Source organism: Misgurnus anguillicaudatus, chromosome 10, assembly GCF_027580225.2.
Source record: "Misgurnus anguillicaudatus chromosome 10, ASM2758022v2, whole genome shotgun sequence".
Classification (NCBI taxonomy): domain Eukaryota; kingdom Metazoa; phylum Chordata; class Actinopteri; order Cypriniformes; family Cobitidae; genus Misgurnus; species Misgurnus anguillicaudatus.
The window spans coordinates 41,278,575-41,292,863 of NC_073346.2; the positions used below are offsets into that span (position 1 = coordinate 41,278,575).

The 14,289-nt window shown below is 41.4% G+C and overlaps 1 protein-coding gene across 5 annotated transcripts in view; it reads right to left on the reverse strand.

Annotated features, from left to right (window-relative positions):
- The window catches only part of kif13a (kinesin family member 13A), a 68,117-nt gene that overhangs the window by 24,556 nt on the left and 29,272 nt on the right, over positions 1–14,289 (reverse strand). For all 5 annotated transcript variants that reach the window (XM_055211604.2, XM_055211603.2, XM_055211605.2 and 2 more), the window contains exons 6-16: positions 13,690–13,870; positions 10,561–10,648; positions 10,217–10,351; positions 10,021–10,133; positions 9,772–9,883; positions 4,754–4,966; positions 4,544–4,654; positions 3,157–3,291; positions 2,214–2,344; positions 1,389–1,475; positions 1,137–1,306 (exon numbers count right to left, since the gene is read on the reverse strand). In XM_055211604.2, the coding sequence (XP_055067579.2) occupies positions 1,137–1,306; positions 1,389–1,475; positions 2,214–2,344; positions 3,157–3,291; positions 4,544–4,654; positions 4,754–4,966; positions 9,772–9,883; positions 10,021–10,133; positions 10,217–10,351; positions 10,561–10,648; positions 13,690–13,870 (1,476 nt within the window). The remainder of the gene's footprint in view (positions 1–1,136; positions 1,307–1,388; positions 1,476–2,213; positions 2,345–3,156; positions 3,292–4,543; positions 4,655–4,753; positions 4,967–9,771; positions 9,884–10,020; positions 10,134–10,216; positions 10,352–10,560; positions 10,649–13,689; positions 13,871–14,289) is intronic.

The window sequence follows — 14,289 nt, forward strand, 5'->3', positions numbered from 1 at the left end:
CGAAGTACTCCCAAAAGTGCTATTACGCCATAAAATATAGTTACTCTTTTAAATCCGCTTAGAAAAGCGCTACGTTTTATTTTGTACCACCAAACTTGCTCGTATAACTACTCGTCTTAAATAGGAAAAACGTTGATGTGTTTGGTCACTTCTAACTTTATCTCTAAATGGTACCATTGAATGAATGGGGCTAAGCTAAATGCTATCGTAGCGTCGCAGCGCGCTCCAGCGCTTACGTGCACGCACACAGATGACAGAGGGATGATTCAACAGTTCTTAGTTAAGGTAATAACATATTTTAATATTGAAAATGAGTAGACTATTCCTTTAACACTTAACACTTAACAGTTTTAACGCAGCTTTAAAGGACCCCTAACGATCCCAAACAAGGCATAAGGGTGATTTTTGGCAAGAAAAATAAAAAAATATGCACTTTTAATCCACAACTTCTCTTCTTCCTCCGGCTGTGTGACCCGTCAGCGCGACCTCACGTAATTGCATAATGACGTCGAAAGGTTGCGTGTTAAATATATAAAACACAACTTTGCGAACCATTTTAAACAATAAACTGAGACATTAATTAGTTTCTCCACACTCCACACACGTAAACTCTGGGCCGTAGTATCGCATACATCATCCGTGACCTCTTGACGTGATGACGTAATACGTGAGGTCATAGGACTGGAGATAGACAAGAAGTTGTGGTTCAAAAGTGCATATTTTTTTATTTTTCTTGCCAAAAATTACAGTCGTGTCACTAGATAAGACCCTTATGCCTTGTTTAAGTTTGTTTAGAGTGCAATTTTAAACTGCATTAAAACTGTTAAGTGTTGGGGTCCATTAAAGTCCATTAAAATAAGAAAAATCCTTGAATGTTTTCCTTAAAAAACATAATTTCGTCTCGACTGAACAAAGAAAGACATCAACATTTTGGATGACATGGTGGTGAATAAATTATCTGGATTTTTTTAAAGAAAATGGACTAATCCTTTAATGATATATGCTATTGCAATATAATGATGCTTGTAAAAATCAATTTGATACTTTGAAAAATACTGAATATATATATTGATATGTACTGCAATATAAACAAAATCACTGCAATAGCGCAAATGTGTAACTGCCACAATTCATACCGTTGGTACCGAGAGTTTTCATCATGACCTCCATCTGTGCAAACTCATAGCTGTAGTCCTGCTCAGATGAAGCCTCGCTGGCCGTCTCCACATCCACCTCTATGAAGCTCTCACGAGGAGAATCTCTCTCCATCTCCTTCAGACGTCTCTTACGTTTGGGCAGATTGATTCTGAGAACGATAGCGTAAATCTGATGAGCGTTACTTTATGATGACACCAATAAATGTTTTCATGGTATACTGTATGTGTTACCTGAAGAAGTGGTTGTTTCCCCACAGGATTCGATCGCCATGCCACAGATGAACCCTGGAGTTGATCATTGTGCCGTTCACACAAGTTCTGCAGCGGTACGGTAAACCACAGTGAAGATATTGTCAATAATCATCAATATAAACTTTACTGCATTTTGACTTCTGTTTTAACTGGGGGTTTGAAAAAATGTCATAAAACTCTTTTTTTTGCTTTGTTAGTGCTTTGGGAACTAATCAACTAACATATAAATATTTAGCAGGAAGCTCTCATGGTGCGTTTACACCAGATGTGAATGAAGTGCTTAATGATTTATATGTTAAGTCAATGCAAAGACGCAATAGACATCCTAATTAATTCACGTTATGCGTGAAATCATACAAGTTGAAAAATCTGAACTTTGGCAGATATTCGTGCCGTGTTACCAATCAGGAGCTTGCTCTAGTAGTGACTTGATAACGACGTAGCAAGCTGAGGCAGAAATACAAAAAACAATGGAGTGCAAAAGCTGTTTGTGGACACCTGGAGCTGTACAACACATCCTGTAGAAACAGGAATAAAAAGAATCTTGCTTGGAAGAAAGGGATTGGGAAGGTCGGACAATCTGGTAAGTTGTATAAAATGCTCTTTACTCAATTTGAGCTATAAAGCCGCCAAATTAAGCATATTGGCAAATAAATTTCATGCATGAATGACACAAATTTCACGTGCAAATGAAGCGAGTTAACTCATTATTCGCATCTGGTGTGAAAGCACAGCCAGTCCCAGAAACTAGAAAAAAAATCAGATGTTTCATTTTGGGGTTAAATGTTAACAGGTGTTGTTTACCTGGCGTTGTCTACTGGTGTTAAAGTTACGTCTCCATCAGCAGAGATCTCAAGCACTGAATGCTCAGATTGAATCCCAATACCAAAGAGCTGAATGTCCTGAGATGTGTCTGAACCCACACGCGTATGATCCTGAAGAAATGCACACAGTCATCATGGGGTTTATGCTCTTAACATACATTAATATACTTTAATCTGTAATGAAATGTATTTGGATCTTTAATCTCATTCAGTTCCATTCATAGTTTTAGAGAAAAAGGGCATGAAGTGTCCATGTTGGCATCTGTCTTAGCTGAACTGTGCATCATTTCTGTATATGACGACATGCATGTGTTATTAATGTTTAAGTATTGTCTGTGCACTGACGGCTGATTTTATTCAGCACAAACCTTCATCAGCTGACAGTGAATAAGAGTCATGGGAGGAAAGCGTGTTTATTTTTATATGTGTGGGTTCAGTTAAACAAACATCATCACATGGACCACTGCTGCTCTGTTCCCCTTCACATTAAATATGATAATATCACATCAGTATGTCAGACCGACTGGAGGAGACAAACAAAGAGCTGTTGTCTGATGTACAGGAGCCCTGCGGCTCAAATCAAACAACATCCAGATTGTGAATGAAGTAAGATGTTCGGACTTCAGTGGGAGGATTCATTCACAAATCAGAAAGAATCATTTGAGCGAGTTCAATCTTGTGAATCAGTCTCATATGAGGAGTCATTTGAGAGATTTACATTGATAGTAGAGGTGGCTATAGGATATATAGCGGTGGGTGCGTCAGACAGAGTTACAGGACGCACAGAGATGAAAATGGTACGTATGGATTTATATAACTCTGGGGGATACAGTGAATAAGCTAAAGTCCGAAAAAGTCCGCGTGTTCCTTTAACACTAAACACTCGAGCAGTAATGATGTGATAGATATGTGTGTGTTTGTACCTTCAGATAATAAACCAGTAGTTCATTAAGAGCAGGATCAGCATTCAGGTTAACCAGGAAACACTTGTCTTCTCCAACTTTGATCCCTGATGATTCCAGAGAGATGCCCATACTCTCCAACTGCTTCTGACGCTCCTGCACAGACCAACAATATTCACATCACATCTCCTAAAAATATGTCAACTGTCCACACACATTAAGGGCCCTATTTTAATGATTTAATGATAAGTGCATTGTCTAAAGTGCAAAGCGCACGGTCTAAACAGGCGTGTCAGATTCCACTTTTGCTAATTTAACGACGGGAAAAATGGTTTATGCGCCAAGCGCACGACCTAAAAGGGTTGTTCCTATTCCCCTAATGAGTAATGGAAGTATTTTGGGCGTAACGTGCAATAAACCAATGAGAGTCTTTTCTCTCATCCCCTTTAAAAGCCAGTTGCGCCTGGCGCTATGTCTAATCCCTATTTAGATGACGGACTTTGTAAACTGAAAAACTTAGTGGAGGAAGAAGATCACCAGTTTAAGGTTGATGTTAAAAAATGTGTTGTTTTCATTTGTATTGAAATTCTTATTTTTTTGGAATAAAACCCTTAAAAGCCATCCGTTTTCTTTCAGTCATGGAAGTAAAATTAGCAGGATTTTAATTGCTGTAAATGTATTGATATCTTACATAATCATTGTAAAAAAATTTGCAAGAAAAGGTTTGTACTCTAAAAATTCAAACAAGACGTGCGGAGACTGGTTCAGCACTTGGACAGCGCCATGAGTTTTTTAAAAAGCATTACTTAAAAAATTTTTTCATCTCATCATATCCACAGGTACAGAGTCATCATATACAATAAATCCGTAAGATAGCATTTAAAAACAGTTAAAAATAGATGCATTTGTTTAAAGCAAAGCATTTATTTGCTTACCAGGCTACAGGTGATGCAGCTCTTTACACCTTCTAACGTCTCATAATCGATCCTAATTTATGCCCAAGAGACTCAATAATAATCTTTTACATTCAATCCTTTAATCTTTCATATTTAAAAGCTTTTTGTGCTGCTGCACATTCAAGTGTGTGATAAGCAAACCCGCGTTGTCGTCCCGTTTATAGGCGCATATTTCTAACGCGCCTATGGGCACAAATGCATTTCTATTTAAACAATGTAGTGCTAAACGTGAAAATGAACATTGTGCCGGGTTGAAACTAGCAAAAGCCACTTGCTTCTCACATTGCTCCAGGTGTATAATAGGGCCCTAAGAGTTTAGAGATGTGGACATTTGGTGATGTAAGATTTGTAATCTCTTCTGAAACTCTAGAGAAAATGACTGGGGTCTCTTTTATACACATATTTCCATGTAAACTCATTAGTGTCTTGAAGAAACATTGTGTGTGTGTGACCTGTGCAATCTCTTCAGTCTTCCTGAGTTTCTCCTCCCAGGTGACCGTCATCTCTTGAATGAGTTTCTCCGACTCCTGAAGTTTCTCCTGTAGCTCTGGAGCTTTAAGAGACTGACAAATCCAACAGAATCTTAATCAGCACAAACTATGAGTCTGTTCATCTACAGAAGATTAAACATGACTGTCGTGACTGATGAGGATCAGACTCACCGCCGCCTGAGAGAGCTGGACCTTCAGTTTCTCCACCTCTTCTCTCAGTTCTCTGATGATGCGAGCGTTGGGGTCTTCATTGACCACAGCGTGATTGACGATTCTCTTTGCTCGGTCGGCGTATCGTAGCGTGGACAGCGTCTCTTCGTAGTTATCGGCGGACGGGCTGACAGTGGCTATCATAGCTGTTTTACTGTTGCCACCAAGATTGTCCTGCATCACAGCAAACATCAGGCATTATTAAAGAAGAAAACTCACACAGACAGCACCCAACAAATCTTTTTAGCATGCACGTGCAGATGGGGGGCAGGATGTCATGGTCCTGTCGGACATCCGTGCTAGATGTAGGTCTGAGTGCATCTGACAGGACCGTGGCAGTATCATGTTCTGTGTGGGGACATGTGGGATCACATTCTGTGGGTGGCTGCCACATGTTCCCGGTGTCTTGTTGCTGTCGTGATCTTGCCAGACCTTAGTGTAGATCAGGTCTATGTTCTGTGGGCAAGGTCAGGGCAGCAGTGTGTGTACATGGGAACACGTGTGTTCACATCATATCTGTGTGACACGTGTTCCCAGTGTTTTGTGGCTGTCATGGTCTTGCCTGACCTTGGTTATTATCCAGAGGGCAGGACCAGGGAAGCAGTGTTTTATGTGGGAATGCGTGTGTAGTCACATCATGTATGTGTAACACGTATTCCCAGTGTCTTGTCACTTTTACCCTACTCCCTTATGTAATCATGTCTTAAGTGATTAATTATGTTCACCTGTTCCCCATTGATGTGGTGTCTTTATAATGCCCTTGTGTTCTCTGTGTGGTGTGCGTGCGTTGTTTGATGTTTGTGGTAGATTCGGTGTTCATGTATCCTGTGACTTGTTCATATATCCCCAGTTTATTTGTGTTTCATCACATTATTGATTATTCCTTGTTTTACCCCATCGTGGGTGTTTTCAGTTTCAGTTAAATAAATAGTTATATTTTTGTATTGAGTCTGCGTTTGAGTTCTCCTTTTATTTTCCACAATCCGGTTTTACACGTACCGTGACAGAACGCACGCACCAAAATTGAACTCAGCGGACCCGATGATGCAATGTGCATCGGACCCGGAATGGTGGTCCTCCATTTCGGACCAGACGCTCTCCGGGGGTAGCCCCTTCCCACCACAGAGGGAACTCCCCCTCAGAGACTATGCCTTGGCGGTGGAGAAGAGTAGGGGGAGTTACCCGGAGTTTCTGGCCAGCGCCTATCTGGTGGCTGGCATGAGGGATCCACCACCAGTGCAGGAGAGAGGGAGTTTGTTGGGGCTGCCCTACTGGGAGTTGGTGGACTGTCTCGCGCTTCGGCAACGACCAGAGAGACCAGCGGAGCCTGCCGGATCCCGCGCAGCTCCGTCCAGCCCGAGAGGTATTGGGACCGGGGCTGTCAGGATGGGAGGGTCGACTCTCGTTTCCTCGACGCTGGGGACTACTCCCGCGACCAGTCGCTACCCTGATCTCCCTGTATCCGGACGAAGGAGGAGGAGAACAAGGAGAGTCTCGCAGCCGGCACAGCCGGGGACACGTCACCCGCCGGCGCAGCCGGAGACACGTCACCCGCCGGCGCAGCCGGAGACACGTCACCCGCCGGCGCAGCCGGAGACACGTCACCCGCCGGCGCAGCCGGAGACACGTCACCCGCCGGCGCAGCCGGAGACACGTCACCCGCCGGCGCAGCCGGAGACACGTCACCCGCCGGCGCAGCCGGAGACACGTCACCCGCCGGCGCAGCCGGAGACACGTCACCCGCCGGCGCAGCCGGAGACACGTCACCCGCCGGCGCAGCCGGAGACACGTCACCCGCCGGCGCAGCCGGAGACACGTCACCCGCCGGTGCAGCCGGAGACAAGTCACCAGTCGGCTTCTCAGCCGCAGGACTTTAAGACTTTTGTTACACTTGGACATTTTGATCCCCCTTTTTTTGCCCCACCTCCCCTTCATCATATATTGTTTTTGTTACAACACACCAATCCGTTTGTTACCTATGTTTGTTTACCCTTGTTGTTTGTGGTATTGTTGTCGTGGTTGTCTTCTGTTGTGCAGTCTTTCGTTTCTCGTGTTTAATGTTTTTGTTTGTTTTTGTTTGTGACGTCTTGTATCCGTCTTTTAAGTGGGGGGTACTGTCATGGTCCTGTCAGACATCCGTGCTAGATGTAGGTCTGAGTGCATCTGACAGGACCGTGGCAGTATCATGTTCTGTGTGGGGACATGTGGGTTCACATTCTGTGTGTGGCTGCCACATGTTCCCGGTGTCTTGTTGCTGTCGTGATCTTGCCAGACCTTAGTGTAGATCAGGTCTATGTTCTGTGGGCAAGGTCAGGGCAGCAGTGTGTGTACGTGGGAACACGTGTGTTCACATCATATCTGTGTGACACGTGTTCCCAGTGTTTTGTGGCTGTCATGGTCTTGCCTGACCTTGGTTATTATCCAGAGGGCAGGACCAGGGCAGCAGTGTTTTATGTGGGAATGCGTGTGTAGTCACATCATGTATGGGTAACACGTATTCCCAGTGTCTTGTCACTTTTACCCTACTCCCTTATGTAATCATGTCTTAAGTGATTAATTATGTTCACCTGTTCCCCATTGATGTGGTGTCTTTATAATGCCCTTGTGTTCTCTGTGTGGTGTGCGTGCGTTGTTTGATGTTTGTGGTAGATTCGGTGTTCATGTATCCTGTGACTTGTTCATATATCCCCAGTTTATTTGTGTTTCATCACATTATTGATTATTCCTTGTTTTACCCCATCGTGGGTGTTTTCAGTTTCAGTTAAATAAATAGTTATATTTTTGTATTGAGTCTGCGTTTGAGTTCTCCTTTTATTTTCCACAATCCGGTTTTACACGTACCGTGACACAGGAGGGTGCCAAAGGATGGCCAAAGTGCGGCATTTTTTTGTAATTAAATGCCCTTTATGAAGGTCTGCCCAATCGGTATACTTGTTACTTATTATTATTTTAAAAGAAAGAGCATGCAGAGCTTTTGTTTATATTATTGTGTGTAACATTAACTAGAACTTTAGATGTAAGTAGCATTAGCTACAGCAGCTACATAAAAACTTATACACACAGCATACAATAAACAATGATGAATGCATGGTCACACACTCGCTCACTTTATTACTGTGGGTTCACACCAGCTGCGTTGAATGCGTCACATTTGAGTCTACCGCGTCTAGTTTGCCGCTTGAACATTTTGAGTTTACTTGTTTCATTTACGCATGAAAGGCGTGCGTGAAATTCTAGTCATCGAGACATTCACACGGCAATTCGCATCATGGGGGGGCTTCTGCGACTCCGCTCGCATCCTGTAATTGATCCTGATTGATTAACGCGGTGCGTTTTTCCGACAAAGTTCAAATTTTTCAACTCAGGCGCTTGCCGCGGCAACACTCAATTCGCGCCAAACTAGACGCGCGAATGAAGCGGAATCACGTCTACCGTGCCGTGCTTAACACCTCACTCGCACCGCGAGACCTCCAGACGCCCGTCAACGCGTCTTCACATTGACTTAACATTAAAATCACTTGCGCTGGACGCCTCTACTGCGGCTGGTGTGAACGCAGCATTAGCCTCAAACGTGTCTGCGCAAGTAGAAAATATTAAACTCAAGTGAAAGATTTGCATGACATGAAGTTATATCCCGCGCGTAATCCAGAGCGAGGAACGCGATGTTTCACGTTTGCTATGTATGCAGCACAATCCTCTGAATTATCCTCATAATTGGTGTTTTTGATATTCAAATAATTAAAAAAATTAATTAAATTCAGAACAAATTAGAATATAATTATATTTTATATATAAAATCCACAATAGCCTGTAAACTTAATAATATCTTATGCTGCAAAGACACCAAACGCAAATCATCGAATTATCGAATTAAATTAATCAGCTCTAGATTTCTCGCCGGATTTAACTTCGTGTCGTGTGAATTTTCCGCTTAAATTATATATTTTCCATATTCAATATTTGCTTGAGATAAATAGTTTGAGGCAAAAAGCGTGTGTTTCGTATCGCCCCTGTGCGAGTTCACATCTTTGTATTTCATCTACTTGCTCAAATCATTGAATTCAAGTTTGGTGTGTATGCCCCATTATAGTCATAATGCAATATATGATATCATTATCACTAAACTTCATACTGTACACACACACACGTCTTTATAGATTTTTTTTGTACCCTAATTGCAAGGAAAATATTAAAATTAAAATGGTGTTTTCTATTCGGTATAGCTTTTTCTATTTAAATCCATATTAAAGAGTAACTAAACCCTTAACCAACTTATTTTAGTTAAAGGCGGAGTCCACGATGTTTGAAAAACGCTTTGGAAAATTAGACGGGCCGACTACCAAAACACACTTATAGCCAATCAAATCAAATCAAATGCCGGGTTGCGTATGTGTGGGGCGGGTCTATCAACAGAAGGTCCAGATTCTATTGGGGTAGGGGCGTGTTTGTTTAGGTGATTTCAAATATCAACATTGGCTTTCAAACATCATGGACTCCGCCTTTAATGATCTGTAAGAATGATGGTTTATTAGTGCTGTTCATTGATTTTAGTAAGTTTTTTGACATATGGATATAAAGTGTTTCAATACTACAATATATGGTGTAAAAACGTCTGAGTGCTGCCCTCTTCAGGTTGAACGGTGGCTACTGCAGTTGAATTTTCCTATTGGATGTTGGGTCCAAAAAGTAACTCGTGACGTAAGCAGGTTCAAGCTCACCACGCCCTTGTTACGATCTCACCACACACTTGGTACGAGCTTAGTTCGTCCCCTCTATCTCCGTTAGGATCTGCCCACTTTTCTTGCATTTTTCAAATATTGCCAGTGGGTGGAGTCAGGCTCTGACCAGGGGTTTAGTTACGCTTTAATATGTGTGTCAGCAATAATTGTTCAATTTGCCCTTTTTATATTTCAGGCACCTGCCCTTCCAAAGGTCTCTGCACGGCCTTGCTTTTCATTCTTTGGTTTTGTATAATTCACCTTGAGCAGCCACGTCAGTACGGAGTCTCTGTACGGCACAAACTTGTTCTTGGATTTCCCTGCAGATTGATCAGCCAAAGCAGAGATGACACAACCCAGTGTAGTGAGTGACCTGAAGACAGACAACACAACAACACATGTTCATATACAACCATCAGTTCAGCTAAGATCTGCATTGGTAGTTTACATCTTAACTTATACCCGTGACATCATCATCCAGCACAAGTATGGAGTCAAACAGGATCTTACTTGTTAATGTTGCTTCCCTCCTTCAGTCTTTCTCCTGCAGCTCCAGTCTTTGACACACGCTCACTACCGGCCAGATCCACCAGACTGATCTTACTCACCTTCTCACCGGAGTTCTGCATCCCATCACAAACACAGACAGAAGATATGACATCAGCAACATCCTAAACCATCATCAGATTAATGAAGATCTACTGACCCCAGACTGCAGATCATAGAGAGTCTGTGTGACGATAACGCTGAAGACCGCATGCGATCGACTGCTCTCCTCGTTCATGTTTGTAGCGGCTACTGTGCGTGATTTATTTCCCTCTGACATCAGAGATTCAATGTCCTGTTGTGAAGGAAAATTATGTTAGATATCAAATCAAATGTCAGAGATTTTAATGAGCTCAAAACCAAACAATCCAACAACTGACTCCACACGTCTGACACAAAGATCAGTGAGAACTCCTGAGACATGAAAGAGAAACATCTGACTCCTCTGATGATGTGTTTGCAGTTATATGAAGCTCCTGGTTAAACACACACACATATATTCACCTCAAAGCTTGTCACAGCCAGCTGAGACAGACCGTCCACATACGGACCCAGAACTTTATGTTCTCGTACCTTTAGAGACTGTCTGCTCCTGTACAGAAAGAAGAGAAACCATCAGATCTACCTGAACATCATCAGTGTCCTTTAACTTCATGAAACATTGTTCCTACTCTCATGTTGTCTTTAGTATGTGGGGACGGGGAGAGTGAGCAGAACCGTAAGACAAGACGATGTGTGTTTTATTTTATTAACCGTGTGAAAAACACACAACATAATGTAGCTTGGTGGGTGTGGGCTTTTACAATGTAACAAATGTAAACATTTATATAAACAAAAATCTTAATGTGTTTGTATAAAAACTAAAAGAGCAGCAGATCTGAGATCAGTAAAGCCGAGTCTGAACACTTTCATCACTAGAGGGTGCAGACGAGCTCTGTGTGTCTGCGTCTGCGTCTGCAGCTGACTGCTTTCCACAAACCAGCAGATGAGACTTCAGATGAACCTGTAAAGCCTGCAGATATTGAGATGATAAAAACTAATACAGGATAGCAGGCGGTTTAAACCAAAGAGAAAGAGAGATACATGATCTACAGATTTCACAAGAACAGTGACAACATTAACAGAAAAACAACACACTGCAAAAAAAAAACCTATGTTTTACAGTTTTTTGCTTTGATTTCCAGCATAAATTTTTTTAAATTCTATAACATTCTAAAATTGAGATACATTAACTTGATTTGACAAATGATATTAAGTCTTGTTTTCTGAAAATCAAGTGCTCAAATGTACGTCATGTACTAAGATCGACGGAAAATTAAAAGTTGCGATTTTCTAGGCAGATATGATATATCGGCAGCAGCCGAAAATAGTCCCCTTGGTAACTTTCAATAGCAGGGGACTATTTTTAGGCACTAGGTAATATCACTACGCCTCCTGCAGTCATGTTACAGCAGCAAAATCCTTGATCATTAATCCAGAATGAGAGTATAGTTCCTAGACATATCTGCCTAGAAAATCACAACTTTTAATTTTCTGCCAGTCTTAGTACATGATGCAACTACAGTAGAGTCAAGTTTTAAATAGGAAAAATATCAAAACTTTTTGGTTAATTTTTTAGGCACGATACGTAAGGAATAGTTGACTCCGGTCCTTTGAATTATAGGAAAATAATACACACCAAGGTGGTAATGCGTTGTTTTCAAATAATTCAAAGGACCGGAGTCAATTATTCCGCTTATACCATGGTTACCACAAACATTGCTCTGGTGCCTTTTTTTAAGACATTTGAAAAGATAGGTGTGCGGTTTACAGAAAAATAATCAACACCCATAGAACATTTCTCAGCCAATCAGAATGCAGCATTCAACAGACCCGTGGTATAATAATGATCTAATCCATGGGTCTTCAACCGGGGGTCCGCGGCCCCCAGGGGGTCCGTGACGGAACTGCAGGGGGTCCGCCAAATGATGTTTAACGACAGGCTATTTTTTGGTTAAAAACGTAAAATATATGTACAAAACGTTACATGTCCCCTTTAAGTTGTGCACGTGCGTGGCCGCATAGGTTTGAAGGCGCGTGTTCAGTTTAGCCAGCGGACCAAAATAAAATATCTAAAGACTATAAATGTCCACTCAGGAAGCAACAGTAGCGACAGAAAAGTCATCAAAAAACAGGTAAATCTTATGTGTGTCTTTCTTTCAGAATGTTATTTTAGAATCATTGCGACATGTCTCATCTATATTTTTGAACTTGGACGGATGTTTCGCGCGGTTCAGATTTAAAGCGCTAATTCAACAGGCAAATTACACCACACCGCGTCTGCATTTTAAACTGTGACAAAACTATCGCTCGATTTTAAAAATGAATGAAACGCACGCCGTGATAGTGCTTTGTGCAATATTCAGGTTGAAATCCGCCTTTCAAAAAGTTGCCCCAAAGAGATGCACTCTGACTCGTTGCATGTTGTTCTCCTGAGTCTGATATGAAGCTATGCAGAAAATAAACCTGCGTTACTCAAACTCGTGACAATGATGATACACGAGCAAGGCAACAGACCTCAAAATTATAAAGTAGCTAGCACAACCCCTATCCCCACCAGAATAGACAGTCTTTGTGCCATTCACCATGATCAGTCATCTTTATAAACTGAAAGCCCTTGTCCAATTCACAATAAAATGAAAATATATTACACTGCAAATACCTTAAAATAATATTATTTTTTTATTATTATTATATTAATATAAAAACAAAATCTATTTTAACAAAAAAATTATGCATGTTAATATAGTATGGCGGTGTAACAATATGGTTTGTTTCTATTTATAAAATAGAAACAGTCCTTGATTGTGATTGGTCATCAGTTGTACCACTTTGCGTTGTGCCTAATACGAAAAGGTAGCCTCTCGTACCTTACTGCTTACTTAAATATCTCTGTTTTACACATTTAGTATTAGGGGGTCCCTGCTCCATGCTTCTCTCATCTAAGGGGTCCCCGACCCAAAAAACGTTGAAGACCCCTGATCTAATCAGATTCAATTGACTATGCTAAGCTATGTTAAAAGTGGTAGCGCCAGACCCTGTTACATGAAAAGTTACACCAGTAAATATGGTAGCACAAAATAAAACGTGGTGATTTTTTAAGCAGATAAAAAATGAAAACTATATTGAATGGCAGAAGAGCACTTAGTGGCAGCACTTCGACCTCTGGCGCAGTAACATCATCACACCACGATTTATATTTACTCCTGTAACTACATATATAACAGTCTTTAAACAGGGAAAACATTGAAGTGTTTGATGGCTTCTAAATTCATCCCTGTTTGGATCCTAAGGAATGAATGGGGCTAGGCTAAATGCTAACACATTCACGATGCGCTGTACAAAGATTAAGTGCACATATTGAAAAAAGAGAGGGATGTATTAACTTGATGTAAACTCATCTAACTTACAGTTGATGTAAGTTTAATGTCCTAATGTATTGTTGCTTATTGCTACAAATATACCCGTGCAATGACTTGAGGACTTGTGACTTTGTGGTCCAGCGTCACAAATGTCTTAGGAAATGAGAAATCCTCATGATATTCACACATTTTCAAATGAGACGTTTAGGAATGTCAGGGTTTTTCTGCTCACCCTTTGGGATCCAGCAGATCTCTGACTTTTTCATTGTAGATCTCCATGTACGAGACCTCGACTTTAAAGGTATGAGCTTGATTCTGGTCTCTGGAGACTCTTTCAAACAGAGAACAGCAGAGACGAGGGATGAGTCCTGGCTGGTCGCTGCTCCCCATCATGGAGAAGGATTTCCCCGAGCCTATCGGACCACCAACAGAAAATTATCATGATGTTATCTCAGACAGCAGACGTGTTCATACAGATCACATGACATGTAAAGATTCTGCTGGTGTGAAAAACAGGACAGGGAGGGAGAGGAAAGAGACTGAAATGACGTGAATGTGTGGAGGAAAGACGACGCCGAGCCTTTTGACTGAAGTCTGATTGGAAACACAGAAACTTCCTGTTCTCAGATCTGCCGGAATTCAGCTTTAGTCAACTTTAAAACTTACTGAATAACTACTACTGAAAACTTACTGAACATTGAAATATGAGGGTACATTTATTTACTTATCAACTATTTATTGTGCGCTAAATAAATGCATCTAAATAAAGACTAACAGTGAATGAGCAAGAGTATAAACATTAACATCGATAGACATAATATCTCTCAGTATG